The sequence below is a fragment of the Sciurus carolinensis genome, chromosome 4, assembly GCF_902686445.1.
Source record: "Sciurus carolinensis chromosome 4, mSciCar1.2, whole genome shotgun sequence".
Taxonomy (NCBI): Eukaryota; Metazoa; Chordata; class Mammalia; order Rodentia; family Sciuridae; genus Sciurus; species Sciurus carolinensis.
In genome coordinates, this window is record NC_062216.1 from 100,392,029 (window position 1) to 100,418,644 (window position 26,616).

The window sequence follows — 26,616 nt, forward strand, 5'->3', positions numbered from 1 at the left end:
ATTATAAGTAATTTTAGTTTCATCTTTTTATATTTTTCTACTTGTCCAAAAATTTCTACAAACATGTTAATACCTCAAAAATACAAGGATTAATTGGTGATTCAAAAAATAACATGACTTGGAAACTTATTAAAAGGTAACTCCTATTATTTAACAATTAAGATGATAAGACTTAAAGTAGAAATATTTCCAAGGGGACTAGATCAATATAAATTTTCATGAAGTTTAAGCAGTTGTGAAGAGAAGTCTTCATGAAGCCAAATTTGGCAGACAGAAATATGGATTAAAGTAGAATTTAGAAGGTAGAAACAGAATGTGAGAACTTGGATCTAAATAATAATAACATTAGACCTTTACAATACCTTTCAATTTAAGAACCTTTACATGTTGTTCTTTGATTTGAGCCCATAATAATTCTGTGAGCATAGCAGGTATTATGTCATTATTACAGATGAGCAAACTGAAACACAGAGATGTTAGGTAACTTGGCCAAGGTCATATACCTTATCAATAAATAAAAGCTTAAATTTTAATCCAGGAAATCCAATTTGAATTCAAGTTTCATTTATGCTTATCCCATAAGTAAATTATTTTACATAGTAAATTATAATGCTGGGATTCTAGATTACTCTCCAGGGGTGGAACACATCTAATTAAAGAGCCATCAAAGCTAGAAACCTGAAACAAAGTATTAACCTATACCAGGAAAGATTTGATCAACCCTTGAACTCAGGACCCATGAGTCACCTCTGTTCTCAAAATGGATTAAGAAATGGATTTAAAACCTTGAAGAAGGAAGAGATGCTGCTTTTAGCCACTAGAAGGAACAGAAATGACTCAGGCAGTTTTCGAGCAAATAGAAACGCTAGTCATGCCTTTTGTCCAATAATGAGATCAAGCCTACTACAGCCTTAGAATAACAGGGTGGAGAAGAGGAAAGAGACTGCAAGAACCAGAAAATACAATCAGCCCTAACAACTGGTCAGCACTAAGGAAATAAAGAGCTAAAGAGAAGCAGTGATTGAAGAGGATTTTCAGAAATTTACAAACATATCAGTTGTATTTCATGGAATGGTAAACACAGGGTCTACAAAGTAAGGAAATATTGGTCAAAGAATGAATTTTGAGCAATAGTCAGGGAAAAGCATAGTTAATCAGGTAGAAACTGCCAAGTCCAGTTTAGCTGCTTAGCAGGACACAAGGCCCCAAAGTCCTCTGACAAACAGAAAGGGAAAAGAAAAAAAAAAAAAAAAAAATATATATATATATATACACACACACACACATAAAATAAAAGTTATGTTTATTCAAATAACTATATATTGCCACATTAGGATGTCTTCTTGTTTTTTGATTTTGAAACATTGAAGTGATCTGTTGTGCCCTGGGGAGCCAGAAACAGTACTTGCCACAATACACCTAGAACAGCCAGAAGAAAGGGGAAAGAGAACACAAATGCAAGATGGGGACAAGTTAGGGTAGCTGTGAAAGATGAGCTCATCCTACCTTGTTACTGGGTGGGTGACCAAGTGAGATTTGAACTTAGATGCTTCCCTGTGGAGTCGACTAGAGTTTTACTTCAAGGGATAAAAGCTCAGTCATCAAGGCAAACCATGGAATCTAAAATCTTAATGCCCCTGACCTCCTTTTCCACTCTCATTCCCACAGTCTGGGTTTCTGATCTTCTCCACATTCCCATACCATGCATGGGCATCCTTTACTAAATTCTGTCATTCCATTTACTATGTGTGACTATTAATAAATGATGCCCTACCTAAACTGCACTCTTTGTTTACGTCATGCTTATCCCAATCCATAGCATGGCAATGGATATATAGTGAGCATGTACCATACACTGCATGACATGTGAATGAATGTACCAAAGAGAGGCAGGTATAACAGATAGACAAGCAACAATTTACTCATAAGAATGGCTAAAGAAGTAGAAGGGAACAAGAGTAACAGAAAATTCAAAAAACTGGAGGTGACTTGTAAATATTGATATTATGGAGAAAGAAGCAAAGTAAGGAAAGACACCAAAGATAACTTCATCGACAACTTTCATGCCTGTACTATATGTCAGGTTAGGTAAGCAACCAATGAAGGAGGATAATGTGGGAAGAAAGAAGAGGACAGTGGCTTGGAATATGACATTGTGGGAAAGGCATGTATCTAGTACTCTAAGGTTAACGTGTTCAGAGGGCTGAAATTATCACCATGAACAGCTGCTGTACAATAAAGTCCAACAAATAGATACACTATAATATTGTAAAACTCAGTACTAAAACACGTGCACTATGTTTAGAAAAACCATACCTGAGATCTTCAATTTCTTTGATATAGCTATGAATCATATTACTGATCTCCTCATTTCCTTCACCTGCAAAATATGAAATTAAAATTTTATTTTAAATGAAGTTTTCTTTGTCAATAAAATAAGAGGGGAAAAGAGTTTAAAAACAACAAACAGTTCTTTAAAGCACAATTCTTACAGTAAATTTTCTATCCTAATTTAGATGAGCAGACCATAAGATAATAAGATGTGAAGGACATATTTTGTTTGTAGAAGAATTTATTATTTTTTAAAATGAGGTATTTAACTTAAAATCACAGATTGTATACACACCATTTAGCATTTCTACTTCAACTATTCTAGGTAATTAACATAATGTTCCCTGCCCTCCAGAAGTTAATCCCTCACTCATCCCTCTACACGCAAAGGCATACCTGCTCTGGCAAGAACTTGGTTAGCCTGATCACTAACAAGTTGTGTGATTCTGGACCTTAAAGCATCAACTGTCTCTTGCATGGCTTTTATTCTCACACGCAGGTTGTTGTTTTCAGTCTGTAGCATGGCATTCTCATGAAACATGTCATTGATGCTTTCCACACCCTCCTCATCAATTATCCTTTTACCCTGGAAAAAAGAAAATATTTTCTTTTGGTTAAAGAGCCTTGTATATACAATAGTTTTGTTTAACTCCAGAAATTACAATTCTACAACCAAGAGCTCTTTATCTTAGCAGTCCCAAGGCAAAAAGATCCCTCTGCTACAACCCTTCATGGTGCATTAGTCAGTAAAAAAACTGATCGGGTAAGATGCATTTTGAACAAATGGTTGGTTAGATTAGACTGAACATCATGAACACTAACCACAAGGAAGACTAGAGAATCCTACCTCCAGATACCTCCACTGTTACTACCAACAGACTCCAGAGACACATCACAAAGAGCAAACCATCAAAAAAGAGGTCACTATATACACACACACCAGTCTCAGATGTATCACAAAATGCAGTCAACCCCATCTGCTTACCGTCTTGTACTCCATGAGCTCCATCTGAAGTCGCGTGATCTCACTACGGAGTGCATTGATTTGCTGACTAGCTCTGTCCTGGTTAACCATCACCTTGTTCTTTATATTTCTAGCTCGATTGGCATATTTCAGAGTGTTTAAGGTTTCCATAAAATCTCTGTCTGAAGGGCTGACACATGCTATCATGATTGTTTGACTGAAAGTTACAAATAGTAATTAGGTTTACATATAAAAGCAAATAAAATACTGAAATAATCATTTTTAAATAGTATCTGTCTTTGAAATACCAAAAGATTGACACTACTAACTTAAAAATAAAATCAAGTTTAAAAGCGTTCATGCTTTCATGGCCATCTTTAATCTTTAAAAGATTGTGTATTTTTAGGTAATACTGGAGAAAATAAATTTGTATTATTCTTCTTTGAAAGTACAAACACATGCATTTGTTTCTCACTTCTATACAGAGACTTTCAGAAGCAATATAGGTAATAATCTAAAATTAGTCTAACTACAAATATGATAAGTTGAAAATCAAAAGTAATTTCACTATTTACTTATGTCAATATTTTAAAAATTTCTTCCTTTCATTACTGGTATCTTGATTTTTGAGTCAGCAAAGAATTTTACATAAAATTCAATTACACTCAGACAAAAAGAGAGAACATATCCTATGTGACATAGTATAATACATCATGTGTGATTGAATGATCAAAGTTCCAGAGTTTCCAACCAGATTATTCTGGAGAAAAAATAAAAAAATATTACACTAGAAACATTAGTTTATGGTCATCATAAATTGCTTTACCAACCAAAACATTGGCTAGTGAAATGCTTAGCGTGCCCCAGCTATTGTGTCTGTCAATTAAACAAAAGGTGGTTTGTTAGGCACTCACATTTTCTAACTAAACAACGCATAGGAACTGTAGTTAAAGACCTAATTCGCCTATCGTAATAGAAATCAATGCCTATCAATTCTAATCTGTAGTCTCCTAATATATAACACAATATTTGTACCATATTAGGTCATTAATAATTGTGGTGTGCATGTCTACATAATATTTATTGCAAATCAGTAAGATGAAATAACTACTGCCTCTATACCTCTCTCTCTCATCTGATGAAGATAAAGTAATCAAACAAAAGTGAGGTTTTATGGATGTTGATTAGAACTCAAAGTATGGTCCCCAGTCCAGCGCCATTCTGCTATTTATTTGTCCACAATAAATACAGAAATTGAGAGTAAGCGTTTTAGAAACTTAACACTTGAACTTTCTGTAATTGGTCCTGTAATCAATGAACTCATCTCACTGAATAGAGTGCAGACCAGATTAAGTGTTTTTAAACTCACATGGTGAGTCATAAATGGGGCAAACAGTGTAGTCATGCACAATATTAATCTACCACTAAATGGAGATGGGAGAGGGACTCGCCTTCACAAATATTTTGAGAAGCACTGAGATCAAAGTTTGGTAAGAATGACAAAAGTCAGGAATGAGAAGAACTGGCTAAGGTCAATTGTATAGGGAAAAGGTAATATATTAAGCAAACCCCAAAGGTACAAATTTAAAGAATGAAAATTAAAGCTATTTATTCTTAGAGTTCACACAATAATTTTAAATCACTTCTAAAGGAAGTGATATAATTTAAATATACTATATTACATATGTCATATTAAGTTATAGTACACATCCAGAAGAAAATATATCACAAAGTTAGCAGTGGTTACTTCTAGACAATAGAAATATAATTGATTTTTATACATGCTTTACATTTTTCTGCATATTCTAAAATCTTTGGTATAAACTTGTAATGTTAAGCATTATAAATATGTAAAACCAGTTTGGTAAAAAAAATGATAAAAGACTTAATTATGAACATAAATATATGAAGCTTATTTCCAAAACTACTTTGATTAAAATTTTTATTTTAATTTATATGAGCTTCAAAAAATGAAGATATTTTGCTTTCTGAGATTTACATTAAACACAATGCTTTTCAACTAGAAATTCAATCCTAAGATTTTAAGCAGAAATTGAGGCACACTAAGGGTAGAATTAAAAGGGTTCATCTCCTCAGAGGGGTTACTATTCATTAAGGGAACAGGTGAGGAACATCTGAGATTAGTTATAGCCTGCCTGAAACTCAACAGGAATTCAAGACCTGCAGTGAAAATATTTTAAGAATGCTTACAGAATAAGTAACCTTTCGAAGGTAGCAAAGTACTCAAAAGGGTTTACATTTGGTAGGACATTTAACATCTCTGCTTTGTTTTATAGTTAAGAAATAAATACAACAAAATTCTACAATTTCAAAAACTAAAAAAAATGTACATTTGGTTTAAAACAAAAATTTGTTCAGTTAATAAAAAAATTGATTGGATTAATGCTGAAGTTCAGACTGAAAATATAGAAGAAATATGCAACAATGGAAGCAAATGTGTCCACACATAGGATACTCTATAAGAGAAATGAGTTAAGACAATGGCAATATTACATAAAAAGAAGAAATATGAAAATTCTATTTAATGCTATGAAAATTTTATTTCTAAACCAAACTGATGTCAAAACCAAAGAGATTTAACATTATCCAAAATTCTTTGAATAATGGTTGTTCATAAAGAAAATCTGAAGTTTAATTACCAGATCATTGCAGAGTATCTAATGATTTTTTCAGTAAATGAATTGTTAGACCATCAAAAACACTATAAAATGGATTTGCTGTGCTTGTTTGTCATTGGTTGAATTATGCAATGATTGTATTTAAATGCAAAAATGTTGACATTTACAGAGTGGAATGCTTTACCAAAAGGATGTGCTTAGTTGATGAACCTTGTCAGAATGCAAAGAATTGGAAAGTTGAGAACCAGCAAACAACCCTATATTTCCTTCTGTGGAGATTTTAAATGCTTTTTTCCAAATACAAAAATAGTTTGAGATTTTAGGAGACTCTTCAATAATATGTTCAATAAAAATGTTCAATAATATTTAAAGATAGCACTTAATTTTTTTGATAAAATTTTATTAGGCATCTACTATGTGCTAAGTACTTAAAACAGAAACAATGGTATAGGAGAAAGAGTTCCTATTATAGACTTTGCTTACATATTAAATGACTGATAAATTATTTAACCTCTCTGAATTTTAATTTCCTTATCTATAAATAGAAATAATAATACCTGAAGGAATGTTATAAGGATTACATGAAATAATAACACATAAAATGACTCATACTTATTAGTTTTTTATTCAATTAATTTGCTTTATAGTAAAAGTTGTTATTATAAATCATCTTATAAGTTTATTAAAAATAATAAATAATTAAATTTATTAAATATAGAGGGTAGTCATTTATGCATACCTATTACCCCCAAGGGAATCCTGCAGTAGTCTTGTCAGTTTAGAATCTCTATAAGGGACATGGGTAGCCCTCTTGCTCTTGTCTCCCAATGCGCTTATTACATTGCCAAGTGCCAACTAAAAGAGAGAGGAGAAAATCAGACATGTTTACTAATTACAACACTTTTAAATAAAGAATGACTATAGAAAATAACATGAAGATGTGACAAATATGAGAACATTTGTCTTTGGTTTTGTTTTACATTTGTATTTTCAAGTACATATAAAGTAAACTTTAAAGTGTTCTATATTAAATACTAATAATTGATACTATTCAAAATATAAAAATATTACTTATAACACATATATATAACCATAAAATATAGATTCGTGTTGTAAATTCTTCTCAACTCAATGAACAAACTATATAGTAAACAATCCTGTAAAACTTTCTCGTTGCAATATAGACCTTTCATGTAGCTAAAATTTCCTTTAACCACAATAAAAGTATCAATATGATTTTTCTGAATTAGAAATTCATGTACAAGTAAAACTGCCCTTAGAAATAACAAAGAAACTATGTGCTAAGCATTCAATTAAAAAAAAATAGTAATAATGAGTCAAATTGCTGAAGTTTATAGTCACTCCTGCTACCTGTACTGTTTTTCCTATGGTCAATGAGCTAGCATTTACAGGATAAGCATTATCCAAAACTGGCCATACTAGCCTTCAGTAATACAAATATCTGTAACCATGTCATTGTTATAACCAAAACATACAGTGAGGGGTATCGGGATTGTATTGGGTTTTGGTTCTCCTTTTCTAGAGGTTATTTACAGTCTTAAGCACTGGTCACAATGAAACTATCAGATATGTCTCAACATGCCTCAACAGCCTAAACAGGAAAACAGAGCAGTGAGTGACTTCATCTTTCCCTGACAGTCCACATGTAAATACCACCATAATTTTATCTCCTAAGAAATTTAAAACAATACACAAAGTCCAGGATCCAGGCCAGGCCCTTTTATACAACATTCAAACACATGGTGGGGCATCAAGATGGGTATTGGGATTGGGAGGGTTGGCTCTCTCCAGCTGCCTCAGTACAGTGCCCCAACACCAGGTCACAATGATACATAAGCAAATGTTGGGTAAAGATTTAAAAAAGGTGGTGGGGGGCATATTTTTAGAGACCCCAGATCCAGGATGGGAGAGAAGCAAAGCAGAAAGCATGAAACCTGATGTTGTCAGCACCACAGAAATTTACTGATGCTATTACTTTTATGCAGGAACAAAAGTCCAATTTTATAATGAAGACAATAAGAAAAGATTTAGTAAACACAGATCTGCTCTAAAACATTTTCTTCCACATAACGGAAGTCTTAAACCAACTCAAGCACAGTTGTTTTCCAATCAACATACCACTAGGTGGCATGGCATTAAAGTTAATTCCTAATATAATCTACAAAAACTTTCATTTTGAAAAAAAAAAATTACTAAAATCATTTGACTATAATCTCAAAGTCAATAAAATGACTGTCATAAAATGTTAGTAAAGAGATACTTTGAGTCTTACAAAATATTTAATATTGTTTGACTTTTGAGCATAAAAAAGTTTTAAAATTATATATACATAAACCTTTTTCACATATCGTAAAATTTAATTCAACTAAATTTACACACATAAGAAAACCTGCAATGTGAGGGGAAAAGGGGGGAAAAGTCTACATGTGATGTGAGAGATTCAGTGAATCACTAATAAATTTACTGCGACTTGTATTTCTCAGTTAAGTGCATAAAAGATCTCCATTTGAGGATATTGTATATTGTAAAAAAGAAAAGGACAACAGAAAAGCCCTGATATATTCTGGGCACACAGTTGTAGTCTTACAAGTCCACAGTTGATAGAAATGCCTTCTTTTGCCCTCTCGCCTGTAGCTCCAGTTCGCTTCAGTCTTTCTGATCCTGCCAGATCAACAAAATGGAACTTCGCAGTCAAGGTTTCAAATTCATTCATCTGTGATGATTCAGAAATCATCTTATTATCTGTTGCATTTTCCTGCAAGTAAGGAAAACAAGAAAAATATTTTTATTAACAGGACACTAGAGATCCTCAAACCTCTCCTTATCCTTATACTATATACATATATAATCGCAGCCGAAGAAAAAGACATATAGCCAAATGAAAATAAATGCAAATGTGTCTGTTGGAAATTAGAAACCTAATGTTGGAAAGGTCAAACCACAACTGTCATCGACTGAGGCTTTGCTTATGTTAAGGAAGGGAAACCTACAGCACACTGTCCCTAAAACAGCACTCATTACACCATGGTCGCATACTCTTCTGAGATGCATGTGATGTTTAAGGAGACAACTTCAAAAGTCTGAGAAATGAAAACTAGTAACTCACAGCATCTACTTGGGGACACATTCTGGTTTGACACACATGAATGGTAAAAATGGCATGTGAACGAGAGCTCTGGACATTCATCTGGGTACTGGCAGTGGTGCGGGATAGAGCACCCAACTTCAGACACTGCATCATCTAGAAAAGGAAGAAGAGTTTCACCTGAGCAACATTTAAATAAGACCCAGCCCAATCTTACATCGAGCTAATAGCTAAACCCCATCACATTACAGAAGGTAAAAGATGCAGATTTTCATATTTTCATTTTAGTTTCAGGCACTTTTTGAGCTGAATTTTTCAGCATAATGGTGTATTATTTTTTAAACAGGAAAAAACACTGAGATTCCATTGTTTGTTATTTGCTGACTTTTGCAGCTTCCATTCCAAAATGGTTACAGAAGAATACTTTGGGACAAACTGAACAATAACTTTAATTTACTCGATCTCTTTTGTATCTTCTGTTGAATTTTTTTTATGGGTTTTGTAATTTTTCTTAAGTTTTCCTTTAGGAGCCAAGATGCAATCTTATCTGTATATGTTACACTAAAAGATACAACTAGTTTGTGGTCTCATCCTTCACCATCAATCATTTAACCCTATCTGTGAAAGGAAACTATACATACAGAGTCTTAGATGCTTTTGATGTGATGATAAATGCACTGCCTGTATTATAACACTGACATTTTTATACTATGTCCTGCTTTAAAAATATGAGGGAAAAAGATAAGATTTTTAACTCCATGTTACACAAAAGGACACAAATTTCAAATCTTGATCTTATGCAGACTATCAGTATAGCTAACTAAATAAAACCAACTGTGCCATATTTCGACTACAACATAAACATCACCTCTGATTCTGTATTCACAGTACGTGTTGTGACTCCCACAGTATAAATTCCTCCAGTCGAATCTTCATGAATTCTTATATTTGATTTTTTATTTTTTGCATCAATATCACGAGTGGTATCAAACAAGTCAAGGACCTCTTCATTATAGAGCTATCACAAAGAAATAATAGCAGTTTGATTTTGGTAGAAATTGCTCCATGAGCATCAACATACACTTCATAATGTATGAACATACGGAAGAACACTTTTTCATTTTTCACTATCCCCTACCTTTCTTTTGGTAGAAACACATACTTGTATTAGCCCTGGTTTTTAACTAAATTGGGATGTCCATTAAAGCCAGCAGTAAGATAAATGATATTAATTTCAATTAAGTTTTCTACTTTGTACTTAATACAGCTGAACAACATGTTCCAATGACCAAAATGATTAGCTATGAATCAGTTGATCTATACCAGAACACACTTGACCAAGGACTCAGAATTATATTGCCAGGTTTGGCTCCCTACATTATTGCTCAAATTCTACCTATTCTCTTGTCAAGCCTTTCACAACAGACTAAACTGCCTTAAATTGATCAAATCCTGCCCCAATCCTAGGACACTACATTGATGAATCTGTCTTTGCAGAGAACAGCCTCTGCAGGCAGATTAGTGCTATAGCCATAATCCTATTATTTTTCACGTGCTTCCCCTCCCTTAGTGGCTGAGCTACCAGCACTTTGTGATCCTATCTAAATTATCAGAGTAATTTTAAACTATATTTATCCCTTGATAAAAAAATGATCTGAAATAAATAATATTAATTATACTCTTACTCTATGTACACTGTTCAAGTGTTTATGATCTTAAATGCTAATATCATTGCCTATAAATAAGGTTTACCTATTTTCTACTACCTAATGTTAACTTACTTGAACAACACTTATTAGTACTATCTGCAAAGAACTGTACTAGAAGCCAACGAGATAAAATCATAGGGCTATGGCCTTAAGGATAAGATTTAAAGGAAATCAGTGACACGATTAGATTATTACCTCTAAGAATTGGGCATTCACTTTAAAATCTGGAGGCGGAAGCCCATTTTTCATTGCTGTGTGTTTTTTTTCTTCAATACTCTTGAAAAGATGTTTCACAGCACGAGAAATAATACCCTGTTCTCCCTCAGTAAGGTTAACATCAAATCCTGTTCCCATTGTGTATGTTTTGCCAGCTCCAGTCTGAATAAAAGAAAAGAGAAAAATGTTCAACCTTAACATAACCTCAAGAAACAAAAATGAAAATGCAGCTGAATTGACATTTCTGAAAAGGTACAACTCCTACAAAAATAATATGGTACTTACTTGTCCATAAGCAAAAACTGTAGCATTGTATCCTTCAAAACAACCTTCAATTAGTTTTTCAATACATTGAGTGTAGATTTGTTCTTGCTGAGAGTCAATGTCAAACACATAATCAAAAGTAAAAGCCTTATCTTTCCCTAGGAAGACCTGAGGTTCTCCTGGTGTGACAGATGTACAAATATGGCATCCTTCAATCTTTTCTTTGGCAAGTTGTGGTCTTATTCTGTGAAAAACAATGAGATAAAAAAAAATTTTTAAAAAGAAACCTTCAAATAATATGATTTTAAAAACTCTTGACCAAATCTTTTTTTTAAAAGACTAATGTAATTAACCTCTGCTTCAAGTGAATAGCTTAAGTAAATTTTTAATTACTCAATTAATTTTAGTATGTGAGATGACTTATTTAACAATTCCAATGAGTTGCTCAACAATCATCAAAAGTCATGAAGAGTATAAAATTCATCTTAAATACTTATTCAGGTAAATACTTTTCCTTGATTCTGTAAGCAATAGATAAACCAGTCAAATAGAATCTGCTACTAAAATGTTGTTTTTGTTATTTTTGTTTTAGGTTTCTTCTCTTTATTTCTGATGATCATTATAAGCAAAAACAAAATATTAAGAACATATTTATCTTGATACTCTAATGACCTTGACTCACCTTTTTGCAAACTCTTTCCCAGTGATTTTCACTTATTTGACCATTATCTACTATCAGTTTAACATGTTTAAGCATATGCTCATAATTTAAATATGCATATCTATTCATGTACATATATATGTACCTCTGTATTTATTAGTTATGTACTGAAATAAATACAGCAGCAGAATTTTATTAAAAAATAAATTAAAAATAAACACAAATAAAAGTTCTACTATTTTCTCTACCAAACTCAGTGACTATCATAGGTTCTCTTCCGTCCACTTTGAAGACCACAGTACTACAACCATCCCATATTCAAGATACTGCTCCAGAATCCAGTACCTTTCTGTTCTGTCTTCTCTTCCTAACATCAGGCCTATTTACAAAGGAAAGAAAATATAGTGATATGTTCGTAACAGTACAGCCCAAAATCTGCCCCTATTCTATTCTCTCTATAAATAGAACTATACTGGGCATACACACCAGCAACTTATTAGACTTTTTAAAGAGATTCCTGTTCACTGTGGAGAAAAAGAGGTTTATCTTTAAAAAAGAAAGATAAGACAAAGATGGAAAAAATAAAATAATAAAGACAGGATTAAGAATGGATTTTAAAGAAATTTTCCCACATATTTGACTTTTTTGTTTATCGGGTTTTTGGGTTTTTTTTTTTTTTTTTTTTTTTTTGATACAAGTCAAGGCTACAGGGGAAGAATGAGTTCATCCACTTATTAAAGTCAAGTCTAAATCTTTTGACTCTTAACTGTTTCCAGTTTATTGAAATGAAAAGTCAATGGAAGGACAAAAAAGATAATTCTGAAAACTAAGTTAACTTCTGCAATCCTGGTGATCTAAAATAGATTTCCACACTCCCAAAAAAGTAAGTAAAAAATATGTTTATTTAAGCAATGATTTTCTTTTTTCTGTGATATTGGTGTTTTTCCTTTGATAAAGTCTTCAACTGTGTTTGCTTTAATGTAATACAATAATCGACATGGAGCAAGTCAGGTACTATGAAAAGAGCAATGGACTGGCTTGCAGAAGACCTGGAACCTATTACTTAATGTCACTCCACAGACATCACATGATCTTCTCTCAGAGCAACAGTTTCCTCACTTCTGGGAGGAAACTATAATTTCTTCCAAGATTCTAGCTAGATCTAACACTAACTGTAGGGTACTGCATATAAAAAAGAGAAAGAAGGAAACAATATTTTCATGCTGTTGTAAAATGATAGTATAACAAATAAAGAATTCCTTTATTCTATAAATAAAGGAATATAGTTTATTTATTCTATAGGAATATAGTTTATTTATTCTATAATAAACTATATTCTTACACTATAAAAACAGCCCACAATAGTTATGGCTTTAGCTTTCTTGCATCATATATTCTGAATAAGTGGTGTTTTTAAAAATTAATATTCTCTTCTTTACACCCTTACTTCATCCAGTTAAGGAGAAGAAACCATATTGAAACCCAATTTTCTTTAGGAGAATGAGCATCTTGATTGTTGCCAACCCCCAAATAGGAAAACCAATGATAATCTCAGCTAAATGTAAATTCCTCCCTCTTTCCTATTTTACCTATCTGATCCATCTCCAAGAGCTATCAATTATCTCTGAAATAGCTCTCAAGTTCACCAAGTTCTTTCTTTCCTCATCTACACCATCCTAATTAAAGCCATCATTATCTCTTACTTAGAATATTACAAAATTATCCTTACCTACATGTCTGTCAAATCTTGCCCCCAGGAATCTGTTCTATTCACTGCACAGTGAGTGATATTTGTAAAATATTAAGTTGATCAGGTTCCTAAAACCCTTTGATGCAACCCTGTGCTTTTGCAAGGCTCCATCTTTGCATTAAAGTATTTCCATTAATGGTTGTGGTGAGAGTTTATTTTAATCAGTTTCTCAAACCAGCTATGTGCTCTCTTACTTCTATGCCTTCTATAAGACAATCCTTCCTTCTGGACACTCTTCCCCAATCTCTCAATTCCCAACTCCTTTACAAACCTAAACATCTCATGTTTTCAATTCTGTTCAGATATCAATTAATTTGGAAATTCTCATTACCCCTTTGCATTCTGATTATGTCAATACCTGAGCTCAGTGTGGTCTCTCTGCTGAAAGCCACCTCATTAACCCCAGGTCTCTGCTCTCTTCCAGTTTTATGGCTGTTATACTATGAGAAGCTTAACAAATCCCATGTAATAAAACAAATCAAAATAATCTCGGCTGTCTAAATGAAGATAAGAACTGAACTACTGTTTGAAATATGTGCCTTAATAGTTTCAAATAACTATAACCATAAGGTAACTTGGTTATTAAAATACTTTTAATTTCAACATGACAAAGGAAACCTAGGTGCCATATCAATTGCAGATTTTACAGCCAATTTTAGAATGCCAATATCTCTCTGCATGTCTTTAACCTTAACCTCCTAACCTATTCTCATCTGATTATTATCCTTGCTAATGGCAAGGAGGATCTGTTTGAAACAGATGATGCCCAATTCCACTCATTTGCATGGGTGGAGGAGGAAGTGTGGTTTTATTGTCATGAAGATGTACTGAACCCTTTGTACTTGATAGAGGCATGGCAATTTCCTAGCAGGTCTGAAGAAATTCCCACCTGAGAGGGGATAATGTCCCACATATGCAGGTAACTGGAGGCTAACAACACTTTAAAAGTTAGGCGTGCATTTAGTTTTTCAATTCTTCAAAAATTAGTACTTTAAATTCTCCAGGTCTCTAAATTTGTACTTAAATCAAGAATTCTCAGAAGAAATGCCAACCCAAACCAATTTACCTGCTTAAAATAAAAAAGAGCTTGAATTTATACAATCACAAATATCAATTTCAAAACTGTTATTCATTTTTTGAGATTACATAGAAATAAAATATAACAGTCCTAATCCTTAGCAAGAAGAGCAAAACAGGTAGTATCACAATACCAGACATTCAACTATACTACAGCGCAATATTAACAAAAACGTCATGGTATTGGCATCAAAATAGGCAGGTAGACCAATGGTACAGAATAGAAGACACAGATAAAAACCCACAAAAATACAGTTATCTCATACTAGACAAAGGTGCCAAAAACATACAATGGAGAAAAGATAGCCTCTTCAACAAATGGTGCTGGCAAAACTGGAAATCCATATGCAGCAAAATGAAACTAAACCCCTATCTCTCACCCTGCACAAAAATCAACTCAAAATGGATCAAAGACCTAGGAATTAGATCAGAGACCCTGCACCTAATAGAAGAAGAAGTAGGTCCAAATCTTCATCATATCGGCTTAGGGCCAGACTTTCTTAACATGACTCCCAAAGCACAAGAAATAAAAGCAGGAATTAATAATTGGGATAGAATCGAACTAAAAAACCTTTTCTCAGCAAAGGAAACAATCAACAACGTGAAGAGAGAGCCTACGGAGTGGGAGAAAATCTTTGCCACACACTTCAGATTGAGCACTAATCTCCAGAATCTATAAAGAACTCAAAAAACTTTACACCAAGAATCTAAATAACCCAATCAATAAATGGGTTAAGGAAATGAGCAGACACTTCACAGACAAGGATCTACAAGCAATCAACAGATATATGAAAAAATGTTCAACATCTCTAGTAACAAGATAAATGCAAATCAAAACTGCCCTAAGATTTCATCTTACTCCAATTAGAATGTCTATTATTAAGAATTCAAGCAACAATAGGTGTTGGCAAGGATGTGGGGAAAAAGGTACACTCATACATTGCTAGTGGGACTGCAAATTGATACAGCTACTCCAGAAAGCAGTATGGAGATTCCTTAGAAAACTTAGAATGGAACCACCATTTGACCCAGCTATCCCACTCCTTGGCCTAAATCCAAAGGACTTAAAATCAGCATACTACAGTGACACAGTCACATCAATGTTTACAGCAACTCAATTCACAATAGTTAGATTGTGGAACCAACCTAGATGCCCTTCAATAGATGAATGGATAGAGAAACTGTGGTACATATACACAATGGAATATTATTCAGCCATAAAGAAGAATAGAATTATGACATCTGCAGGTAAATGGATGGAGTTGGAGAATATCATGCTAAGTGAAATAAACCAATCCCAAAAAACCAAAGGCCAAATGATTTCTCTGATAAGTGGTTGATGATACATTATGGGGGCAGGGGAAGGGAAGGGAAGAATGGGAGAAGGATGGATTGTGTAGACAGAAATGAGGAGTGGGGAGGGGGCAGGGAAGGAAAGATAATAGAATGAGACAAACATCATTACCCTATGTACATGTATGAATACGCAAATGGTATAACTATACTTCGTGTACAACCAGAGAAATGATAGTTATACTCTATTCAAGTACAATGAATCAAAATTTTAAAAAATATATTTAACAGTCCTTCCAAGAAATAGAAAACCAAAAAAAAAAGAATCTAATATTTACAACTCTGAATATTTTGAAATTCCTTCTTTCTTAATATTTTTATGTATGTAAACAATATGACTATTAAACATTCATCGAATCCCAACACCAATAAACATTTTGATTAATATTAATACAAATAGGAAAGCCTTGTAGAATTTTAATAATCACACAACTAGATATATATGAAACTGCTTCTTTAAAAAACTGCATAAAATTTATGCCACAAATGTTTAGGATGTAACATTCTAATATGACACAGAAATATTATATTTTAAAAGGCTATTATCTATACATATGTACATAATGACATATATCTATATATAACAGATACTTATAAATTAGCTATCTATAATTATTATATCTATATATCTAAAATTATGGATACATAATTACAAATAAATATAGTATGTAGATACTTATAAAGTTATAAAACTATAATTTGATATGCCTAGTTTTTGAAGATTGAAGGTTTGAAAAGAATATAATACAAACTGTTAATTAATTTGAAGATGAAGAAACAAATGCTGTCCTCATTTTCTCACATCTGAATCTTTCCCTTAGCATGTACAGCAATTTAGCTTCTACTCTCATACTCTATTAAAACTGCTCCCACAAATAGTACTAACAACTTATTTAAAATTATGGTGAACCATTCAGTCTTCATCCTACCTGACCTCTTTTCAGAATTTGATCCTATATTCAATTTCATATTTCTTAAATCTCTATTGCAGTTGGTTTTTATGACTTCCATTTTTTTTAGTGATTCTGATTTCTGAACTGATATTATGCCTAATGCCACATGTAACTACCTACCTTAAAATGTCAATCTTTTCCCAGAAAAAAATGATCACATTCATATCTTATTACATAAGAATTTCCCCAATCTGGATTCTTCCTGTCTTTCCACCCTCAAATCAAGTCACCCCCAGCTACATCTAACACTTCATCATTTCTTGATCAACCATACCTTTATCCACCATACATTGTACATAACTCCTCCCATGTAAAATGTTGGTCCTCCATTTCTCTACCTAGAAACCTATTCATAATTCTTCAAGACCCACCTCAGATACTGGCACCTTTATAATTCTTTTCATTTTCCCCAAGCTGAATTAATTACTTATTCCTCTGAGGACTTTGTTAATGATTTTAGAATAGTAGATATAAAATTGAATTATTGTTTCTCCACTAGCAAATAAGTCTTTGGAGACACAGTATATTCTAAATTCATGAAATAAAGTAAGTCAGAAAATGTATACTGACTCCTCTACATCACACTAAGAGGGGAATGATGATAATAATCTCATATCACTTCACTCTTGTCATAAGAAAACTTGTTCTAGAACAAGCATTTACCCATTCTACCTCTCAATTTTCTAATCTGTAAAACAAGGAGGCTAGATTCAATATTTCTAAGATTCTTTGCAAGTTCAAATTCTATTTTAATTAACCTTTCAAGAAAAAGAAAATAAAAGTTTCCTATGCTGACTTTTAAAAAGTGGCAACAAACTATTTTCTTTCCTGCCATACAGTATTCTCACCTTCAGTTATGCCTCTTATTCCTTATTTCTTCATGGTTCCTATTGTATACTTCATACTTTCTTATCACTACTGGGACAAGAAGTTTCATTTGTGAAAACACTATTATGGCTCCTTGCAGTGACAGTAGCCAGCGAGGACAGCAGGAGATTCTGAGGCTAAATCCAATTAAGTTTCTCAAACTGGGGAAACTTGGGTCCTTCTTTCTGTACTTTGCTTTCATAATAACCAAACCATTTTTAGTTAACTGAATATATGGAGTAAACCAAGAGGACTAGTTTCAACATAAACTGGAAGAAAAAGATAAACATAATTTGGGGAAAGGCTTATGCTTGCTACATACTCACCTAGAGTTTTAGTAATGAGAGCAGAACTGAGTGTACACTTAATTCTGCCACATACTGTTGTTAACAGGAAATGCACCATGGGACTTTAGCAACCCTGCACATTATTGCTGGCATGCCAAGAATGGAAGACCCTGACTGCTCTTCATGAATTATTTCTCAAGGTTATGTTTGCAGCAAGTAACCTTTCAGGCTAAGTAATGTCTTCCACCTGACAGAGCTGGCTTGCTTCTGCTCACTATAAAACCAGTGAATCCCACCCTTAATGTTTCTTGATGCCCCATTGTTTGCACAGCATCCATATAACAGATGTCTTGCACTGCTCCTGACATTAGGAGGGAATGAGGAACCAGTCTAAATCCACATGAAGCTTACGGTGCTACTATACTGCACTCTGAATAATACAAGTCCTTAGTCAAATCACTTCCCATAACCCTCTTACAGTTGATATGATTTGAAAACTGTCTTTTAAACCTTTCTCTGTAATAAAATCTACCAGGGTATTGTAATAAAAAATAAATAAAAGTCCTTAGTCTCCAACTTAGGAGTCTTAATGTCTTCTGCCACTATCCATGAAACAGCAAGCATGAAAAAGCATGCTGACTATAAGTAGAGTAAAATTCTCAGACCCTTCACAGGTCTTAACACACACTAACTGTGACCTTTGGCAAGTCAGTCTCTCAGCTTCAATTACCTTATCCATAAAACATCTACAAGATATTATGTCATATCCCTATTATAGCATCTTGAACAAATGAGAAAATATGTGTCAATGAAAGTCTACATAGATATCAAGTATTGTTATATGACTTGAAAATTCCCTAAGTCAATTCCCCCATAAAGCACCATAACACCTTACATCAGTTCCGGTCTTCCAACATGTTAAAGAATGCTCTTTGGGTATTCAAACTGTTATATCTTTTTAAAACACCCTTTGAGGGCTGGGGAGATAGCTCAGTTGGTAGAGTGCTTGCCTTGTAAGCACAAGGTCGTGGGTTCGATCTCCAGCACCAAAAAAAAAAAAAAAAAACACCCTTTGAACCAGGCACTACAGTACTGCACACTTGTAATCCCAGCTATTTGGGAGCCTGAGGCAGGAAGATCACAAGTTCATGGCCAACATCAGAAGCTTAGGCCCTGTCTCAAAAATAAAAATAAAATTAATAACTCAATGGTAAAGTGCCCCTGGGTTCAATCACCTATACTGCAAAACACTAAAATTCAATTAAAAAGGGCTGGGGATGTAACTTAGCAGTAGAGCACCCTGGATTCAATTCCCAGTACCGAAAAAAAAAAAGCTGTATTTTGGATTTTAGGAAAATTAGTGTGAAACTACTACTCTGGAAAGAACAGAAGTATAATATAATGCTAACCATTACCTGTATATATATATATATATATATATATATATATATATATATATATATACACACACACACACACATATATATACATATATTGATCAACAAAAATAAGCTAAATATTTTTATACCTCCATTTAAAAACATGATCCCAAATTAGTCTTCTCATACTAATAATTAATCAAGCTGTATTTACACCACTATTTATACCAGCATAGGGTACAATAGGAATCAAAATGAGAATTCTTTTATTTCTTATTTTTTTAATAATGTTTGGGATTGAACAGACCTCACACATGCTAGGCAAGGAAGCACTCTACCACTGAGGCACACACCAAGCTCCCAAAATGAGTATTTTCAGTCTTTCGGTATTGTTATCATTTTTCAATTTCCATATAGCTGGTAGAATTTCATTCAGAAAGGAACAGAACTAAGTTTCTTAGTAACAGGTTTACTTAAAAAGGGGGATTAAATTATTATGGTGCAATTTTTTCTTATAGTTAATTAAACTGAATTAAATGCTAGAAACTAGAATGTTGTGAAAAAAATGCTGACTTAAGGAAAATAAAATGCTAGAAACTAGAATGTTGTGAAAAAAATGCTGACTTAAGGAAAATAAACAAACCCATGCCATTATAATTTATAACTTCCCACTAGATTTGCAAACAACAATTTTTTTTTCAAAATTAGAAGAGTAGCACTAACATCAATAATGTAAGCCCATGGATGTAGACAACAAACCCATATTTTTAAATGTATGTAGTTTTATAAGTACTTGTCAAACTTTCTCTTATACCTTCACCTCTCCGATTCCTCTGTTCCCCATTTTATTAAAAATATCTCAAGGGATAAATACACCTTTCTTTTGTGAATTTGTGGGTTGTTATTTTTCCCCACAAGTAGGAATAGAGCAGCACATAAAATGTTCCCCTTTTTGCCACTGGCCATTGCTGGCTTCTTGTCCTATTGGAAAGTACTGTTGTCCTTCCTCTATGGTTTCACAGATGTGACGAACTTTTCCATTACCTACATGTCTTTGTAAACTGCCTCTTCTTTTTTTGCTTGAGTTATTCTGATCTCATCCCCACACGACAGTGGTGATTCTCCAGTTTACTCAATAATCTGACCTCATTCCCACTTTGTACAGCTCTTTTACTTACACCTGTCTGTAACTAGCCAGTTTGGCACCTTGTTAACGCCTTTGTTCTTCCTACATAACAACAAATCTATCCCTTATACAGATCTTTTGCCTTTATCTCATTTGTTAAGTGTCTTGGATGATCATTATTATTGGCTGCTACTTACTAGTGCTCAATTTGATTTCTTAATGTTAATTATATCTTACTAGTGTCCTCCCTTCCATTTCCTAAAATTTAGGGCAGCTATCGTTTTGTCACATCTGAATCACTGGGGTTTCTGGTGCCTTTTTTAACCTTCCTCTAGTTCGTTCCAGTAAGTAGACACTACCTAAAAGAAACATCTGCTGTCCTTTAAGACTCCACCTTCTGTTCTAGAAAAGTTATTAGGCCAATGATGGCCTTGATGAATTGTCTCCCAAGAGAACAGGCCACACAAAAGGACATCCTCTCCCCCAGATGGATATTTAATTACAATGATGGCTGACTGAAAGAAAGGTATGTCTTTAAGACATTCAAAAGAAACAACCCTCAATAATTTCACTTTAAAAAATCATCTGCTCAATAAAAGTCTAAGAATAATATAGTACCACAGTGTGCTCTAGGAACCAGGAAGTATAAAATTCTAAAAATGACAGGAGAACCTCACTTTCTAACCCACTAATGATAAATCACTTTGAAAAACGATCCATCCATCTTGTCCTAATCTAAGTAACCAGTTATGCATCTTTCTGCCTCACCTCCATGTGATGGTTCTGATCAAGTTTATTTTTACCCAATAACATGAAAAGATCTCCATCAACATATTGATGTTCAGTTGAAATGCTTAATACAGAATATAGAGTTAACATTTGAATCTTCAATCCTCAGCTAAGTTTCTCAGTCTCTGATTTGCAACACCATTTGGAAAAAGATTTATTTCCCTCAAATGCAGTTCCACTGTAGCTGACTCAGGAAAGAAAGCAAGGGAAATACATGATGGAATATTGTACCAATTTCCTCTGACTTCTACTCCATACCTCCTGCCTTTTTATCCTCCCAGTTTATCTAAGGATATGGCACATTGAGAGAAGCTCTCTTAAGTAAGGAAACTAATTCTTACTTAGGCACTGTGACACTTCCTCTGTTGAACACCAGATATTCAAAGAAAAACACTGAAATACTGCACACAGTCTGACAAAATAAAGAAGAAATGAGCAAAATTCTGGATTTAGGGAAAAGTCCAATCCTCTTTCATCATTGTAATTAATCCTTTTGGAAAATGAGTCTTTCTTCTTTAGTCTTCCTCCCAGAAATAGAAGTTTCAACCTAAAATAATAATAACAACAACACAGGGAGAGAAAGTAATACTTCAAGAGATATAGTTACCCACCTACCTATTTTCCAAAGTGCAGATGAAATTTCTGCCTTTGCTGGTCCCTTCATGTGGTGGCATATCTAAAACCCAAGTCCCTCAAAAAACCATTTAGTCAATCAACTCCCCTGGCGTACCTGCTACATATCAAACTGTATGAATGGCACAGATCTTTAAAACAAAAAAATATGAGGGGTATAGCCATGTGGGGGAGGGCTATAAGAAAAGTAAACATGTGCAATGGAATATTATATATACAGTGGAGAAATACAACAAAGATCGGCCAGAAGTGAATAGGGGAGGAATTTGAAAAGCTACACACAAGAAATTATACTTGACCTGAGTTCGGAGGATGGTTCAAATTCTCCAGACTGAGAAGAGAAAAAGGTCAGTTCAGGCATAAGCAAGAGCAAAGATACATAAAGCGTGTTTGTTTGCTGGTTAATGCACAGTCCTCTGCAGCAGAAGCAATAACATAAAAGTTGCTAAAATTTAGAGAAGTTTTATGAATATCAGGACACTAATTAGATATTCCAGCTAAGACACTGTCTTCTAAAATGATCATCCTGGTCTCCACAAGATGAAAGATGGCACCAAAACACATATTTGAGACTTCTGCCAAATAGTTACCTCCTCCAGATTGATTCTTGACCATCTTCAACTTGCCCTGTGCCCAGGAGACTGACTTTCATGGGCTGCAACAAGGGGACCCTTGAGCACCCAGTGAGGATCACAGTGGAGAATAGGACAGTAGGACATTGCAGGATAGGAGAACAAGGTCAGCTTATTGTCCTGGTTCCTTCCCCACCAGGTCCTGGTGCTAGACTATGCCCTTTACCAAAGGCCACAGCTCCTATCAGGTAGTCACTCCCTACACCCATAGCTAGAAGTGTGCTGCATACTAGGTCACAGAACTGCCTTGTTCCTTGTCTCCCTTAATGTTGCCTCTCTTCTAACACACTCTCCCCAGCTATCTTGTTTGAATGGATCACTGGATCCCTAACAACTAACTGAATCAGAGTTAGCCTCAAGAAATGGCAATAACTATCTTCTCAGCATTAAATTTTGTTACCATCCATTTCACTCCCATCTCTGAAATCAGCATTGACCTAGAATACAAAGCCATCAAGTTCCTTACAATTCTCCAGCTCCTCCCAAACAAGTCATTGACCCTTTCTTTTTCCTGGGCAGAGGTGGTACTTAAAACATATGTAATGGACTTTATTGTAAAATATGCTACTAGTGATAATGCAAAGTTTAAAAAGCATCATCTTTTTCATTCAATAGAATGACTTTATAAATCCTTATAATGAAAATAATTAATTAACAATGATTTGTTTTTTAACTTATTTCAAAAACTTGAATGGAAGAAGGGAAAAGATTCCCAAGGAGATGAGGATAGGGAGAAAAATCACCTAAGAATGTGGGTCATAATAACAGGATGATAGTCAACTCTCTTGTAGGACCAATGTTTTTGTTTGTTTGTTTCATCATGATTTACTTTTTTTTTTTTCTTTTCTTTTTTTTTGCGGTGCTGGGGATTGAACCCAGGGCCTTGTGCTTGCAAGGCAAGCACTTTACCAACTGAGCTATATCCCCTGCCCGTTGTAGGATCAATGTTTCTAATACTTTCTATTTTTTTCTTATTCCATTCCTATCCCAATTTTATAAAGAATTTTCAAAAGTTCTTTCTAAATGAAACCTTGGGGGAGAGGCAAGCATTTTATTCTATTGCCTAATAATACTATACGTTTATTAAACTATAACATTATGAGAAAATTGATTTTTTCATTTCCTATGATAGTAATATGTCCTTGATCCTATATGTATGTTATTCGTGCTTATAGTCATTTCATCTCTGAAATAGAAATAACCCTTTTAAAAGCATGGACAATATAGTACAGGTTAGGATTCTGGTTCTGAAGTAATGAACGTAGGTCATTGATACCAATTATTACTATCAAGGAAAAATAACTCCTATCACAAACACCAAAACAAGCTATAATTCTTTCATCTCACAAGTGACAGGTCAAAGCCAAGGCTGGAAACTATAAGAAACACTTTTGCAAATGTATGAGATGCAGAATTTTAATAAGATCTCCAGTGGCTAATGATGCACACCCATGTGTATTTCCTGCTCTTTGAGTGTGGATGGAACCTATGAATATGACAAGATGCCACTTTCAATTCAGTGACTAACCAGTGGCCATGGAGTTAATGGAAGAGAGATTGTCCTGGTTGAGCCTGATCTAATTAGGCAGGTGTGCTACTCCTCAGCTGGACTGCAGGAAGAAAGCATCAAGTGGTAAAGTGCCTAAAGAGAGATACCTTTAGGCACTGAGAGCAATCCTCTGACACCAGCTAGTAAGAAAATGGGACCTCAGTCACACAACTACAAGGAACTGAATCTACCAACAACCTGCTTAAAGCTTATAAAAAGACAGCAAGCCCACATGAGAACTGCAGCCCAAATGACACCTTGACTGCAGCCTCCTGAGACCTGAGCAGAAGATCCCGTGGAAGGTGCTTGGACTCCTGATGTATGGAAACTAAGACACAGCAAACAAGTTGTTATGGTATGGAATGAGGTGTGCCCCCAAAGCTCCTTATCAACGCAAGAGTATTCAGAGGTGACCTGATGAGATTAAGAAAGCTGTAACCTAATCAATGTATCCTACTTTGAATGGACTAACTGGATGGTAAATGTAGGCAGGTGGAAGTGGGTCACTGGTGGTGTACCTTGGGAGGGTTCATCTTCCCTGTGGCCCCTTCCCCTTGCTCTCTGTGCTTCCAGGCCTCCATGATTGCTCCATGAATGAAGCAGCAGTTCTCTGCTATGTCCTTTCACCATGTTGTTCTGCCTTATCTTGGGTCGGAACAATGTAGTCAGCCCACCATGGACTGAACCTCTAAAACCATGAGCCAAAATAAACTTTTCCTCCTCTAAGTTGTTCTTGTCAGGTATTTTGGTCACAGCAATGTAAAGTTCATTAACTATACATGTGTTACTTGTTTCAAGTTGCTAAATATGTGATCATTTGTTATATGGCAATAATAAAACTAATACAGAAGGATACCTTATGACCTTTATGACATTAGACCTTATTGTTTCAAGACCATAATCTTTAAAAGGACTGTGTATGCAATTTTGAACTTGGCATAGTGACATGAGTGACATGTGGCATATTTTGATGACAGTACTAAATAGGTCAAAGAAGGTCCATTCACAACACCATTAATCTATTTGTCCTTTGCAGAAAAAAAAACAAATTGATACTCTTTCTAAATTATTGATCTTTATCTACCTTTCTTTAACCTTATTTTCTTGATTTCAGAATCCCTGAATCAAATGTTTGACAATAGTCACATTTCCTATGTGTCCTAAAATAAAAATAAAAGCTGATAAAGAAGATTAACTCAATTAGAAACATGGTTTCCTTTCAAATATAGTATTTTCTGATCCTTAAATTCAGAAGCAATTATACAATAAAACAGTAATTATAAGTACTTTTATATTTTCTAAGTTTCTTCAGCAATCAGTTAGTCTGGGTTCCCATTTTTCTCTGTTTATATTTTTTACTAGGAATTCCTGATATTTTTCTTCTGGTAGCAGTTACTGCTACCTACAAGTACAAAATATAACAAGAGAATGGAATAGATTGTACCCTTGGCTAGCTAAATAATAGTCCCAAATCCCTGAAACCATGAACACATTAACATACTCGGTAAAGAGGATTCTACAGATGTGATTAAGAATCTTGAGATAGTCAGGTAGCCTGATGTAATTACAAGTGTCCTTATAAGAGAAAGTCAGGAGATTTACTTCAGCAGAGGCATATCAAAGTAATGCAGTGTGAGAAAGACTTGACCAGACTTTGCTGGCTTTGAAGATGGAGGAGGGGGTCAAAGGCCAAAGAAGTGGCTTCTATAAGCAAGAAGAGGCATGGAAAGAGATTCTAATCGTGGAGTAAGACTCCAGAAGGAATATAGTTGTGCCAAATCATTTTAGAATTTTGACCTCCAGAATTATAAGAGAGTAAGTCCCTGGGTTTTTTAAACCACCAAATTTATAATAATTTGTTATAGCACCAATGAAAAACTAATATTTGCTCTTCAGCTTCATATAAATGGTTTGGTCCTAAAAATATTAGTTATAGTTAGAGAGATCATATAATCTATTCAATCCAAGATATCTCCAAAAGCAAAAGGAATACTATTAATAATTGTTCCAAGATAACTGTAATAAATTAGAAATGTCACAGTAAACTGAGATATATGCTCAGTCTACTCATGGTACACTCAGCAGAGAATTCAAATAAACTTACAGAGATGAATATTTCAGTCAAAATGATGAAAGAAAATTTTAACAAATAATACATCAAAATCAGGTTGATTGTCTTAGGAGACAGGGAGGTTCTCACACTGGTTACTAATAACAGATAAGAGTAGTATCAGTTTTTAAACCTGGCTGCATGGGAGAATCAGCTGGTAAGTTCAATGTGTTTATTTATTTTGTTTAGTTACATTTTAATTTATATTCACAGGCCCCACC

At 34.1% G+C, this 26,616-nt stretch overlaps 1 protein-coding gene across 1 annotated transcript in view; it reads right to left on the reverse strand.

Moving 5' to 3' along the window:
• The window catches only part of Kif21a (kinesin family member 21A), a 156,158-nt gene that overhangs the window by 60,270 nt on the left and 69,272 nt on the right, over positions 1 to 26,616 (reverse strand). Inside the window, 9 exon segments of the mRNA XM_047549133.1 lie at positions 2,317 to 2,380; positions 2,728 to 2,917; positions 3,317 to 3,512; positions 6,674 to 6,789; positions 8,543 to 8,710; positions 9,062 to 9,196; positions 9,909 to 10,058; positions 10,945 to 11,127; positions 11,251 to 11,473. Of these exon segments, the coding sequence (XP_047405089.1) occupies positions 2,317 to 2,380; positions 2,728 to 2,917; positions 3,317 to 3,512; positions 6,674 to 6,789; positions 8,543 to 8,710; positions 9,062 to 9,196; positions 9,909 to 10,058; positions 10,945 to 11,127; positions 11,251 to 11,473 (1,425 nt within the window).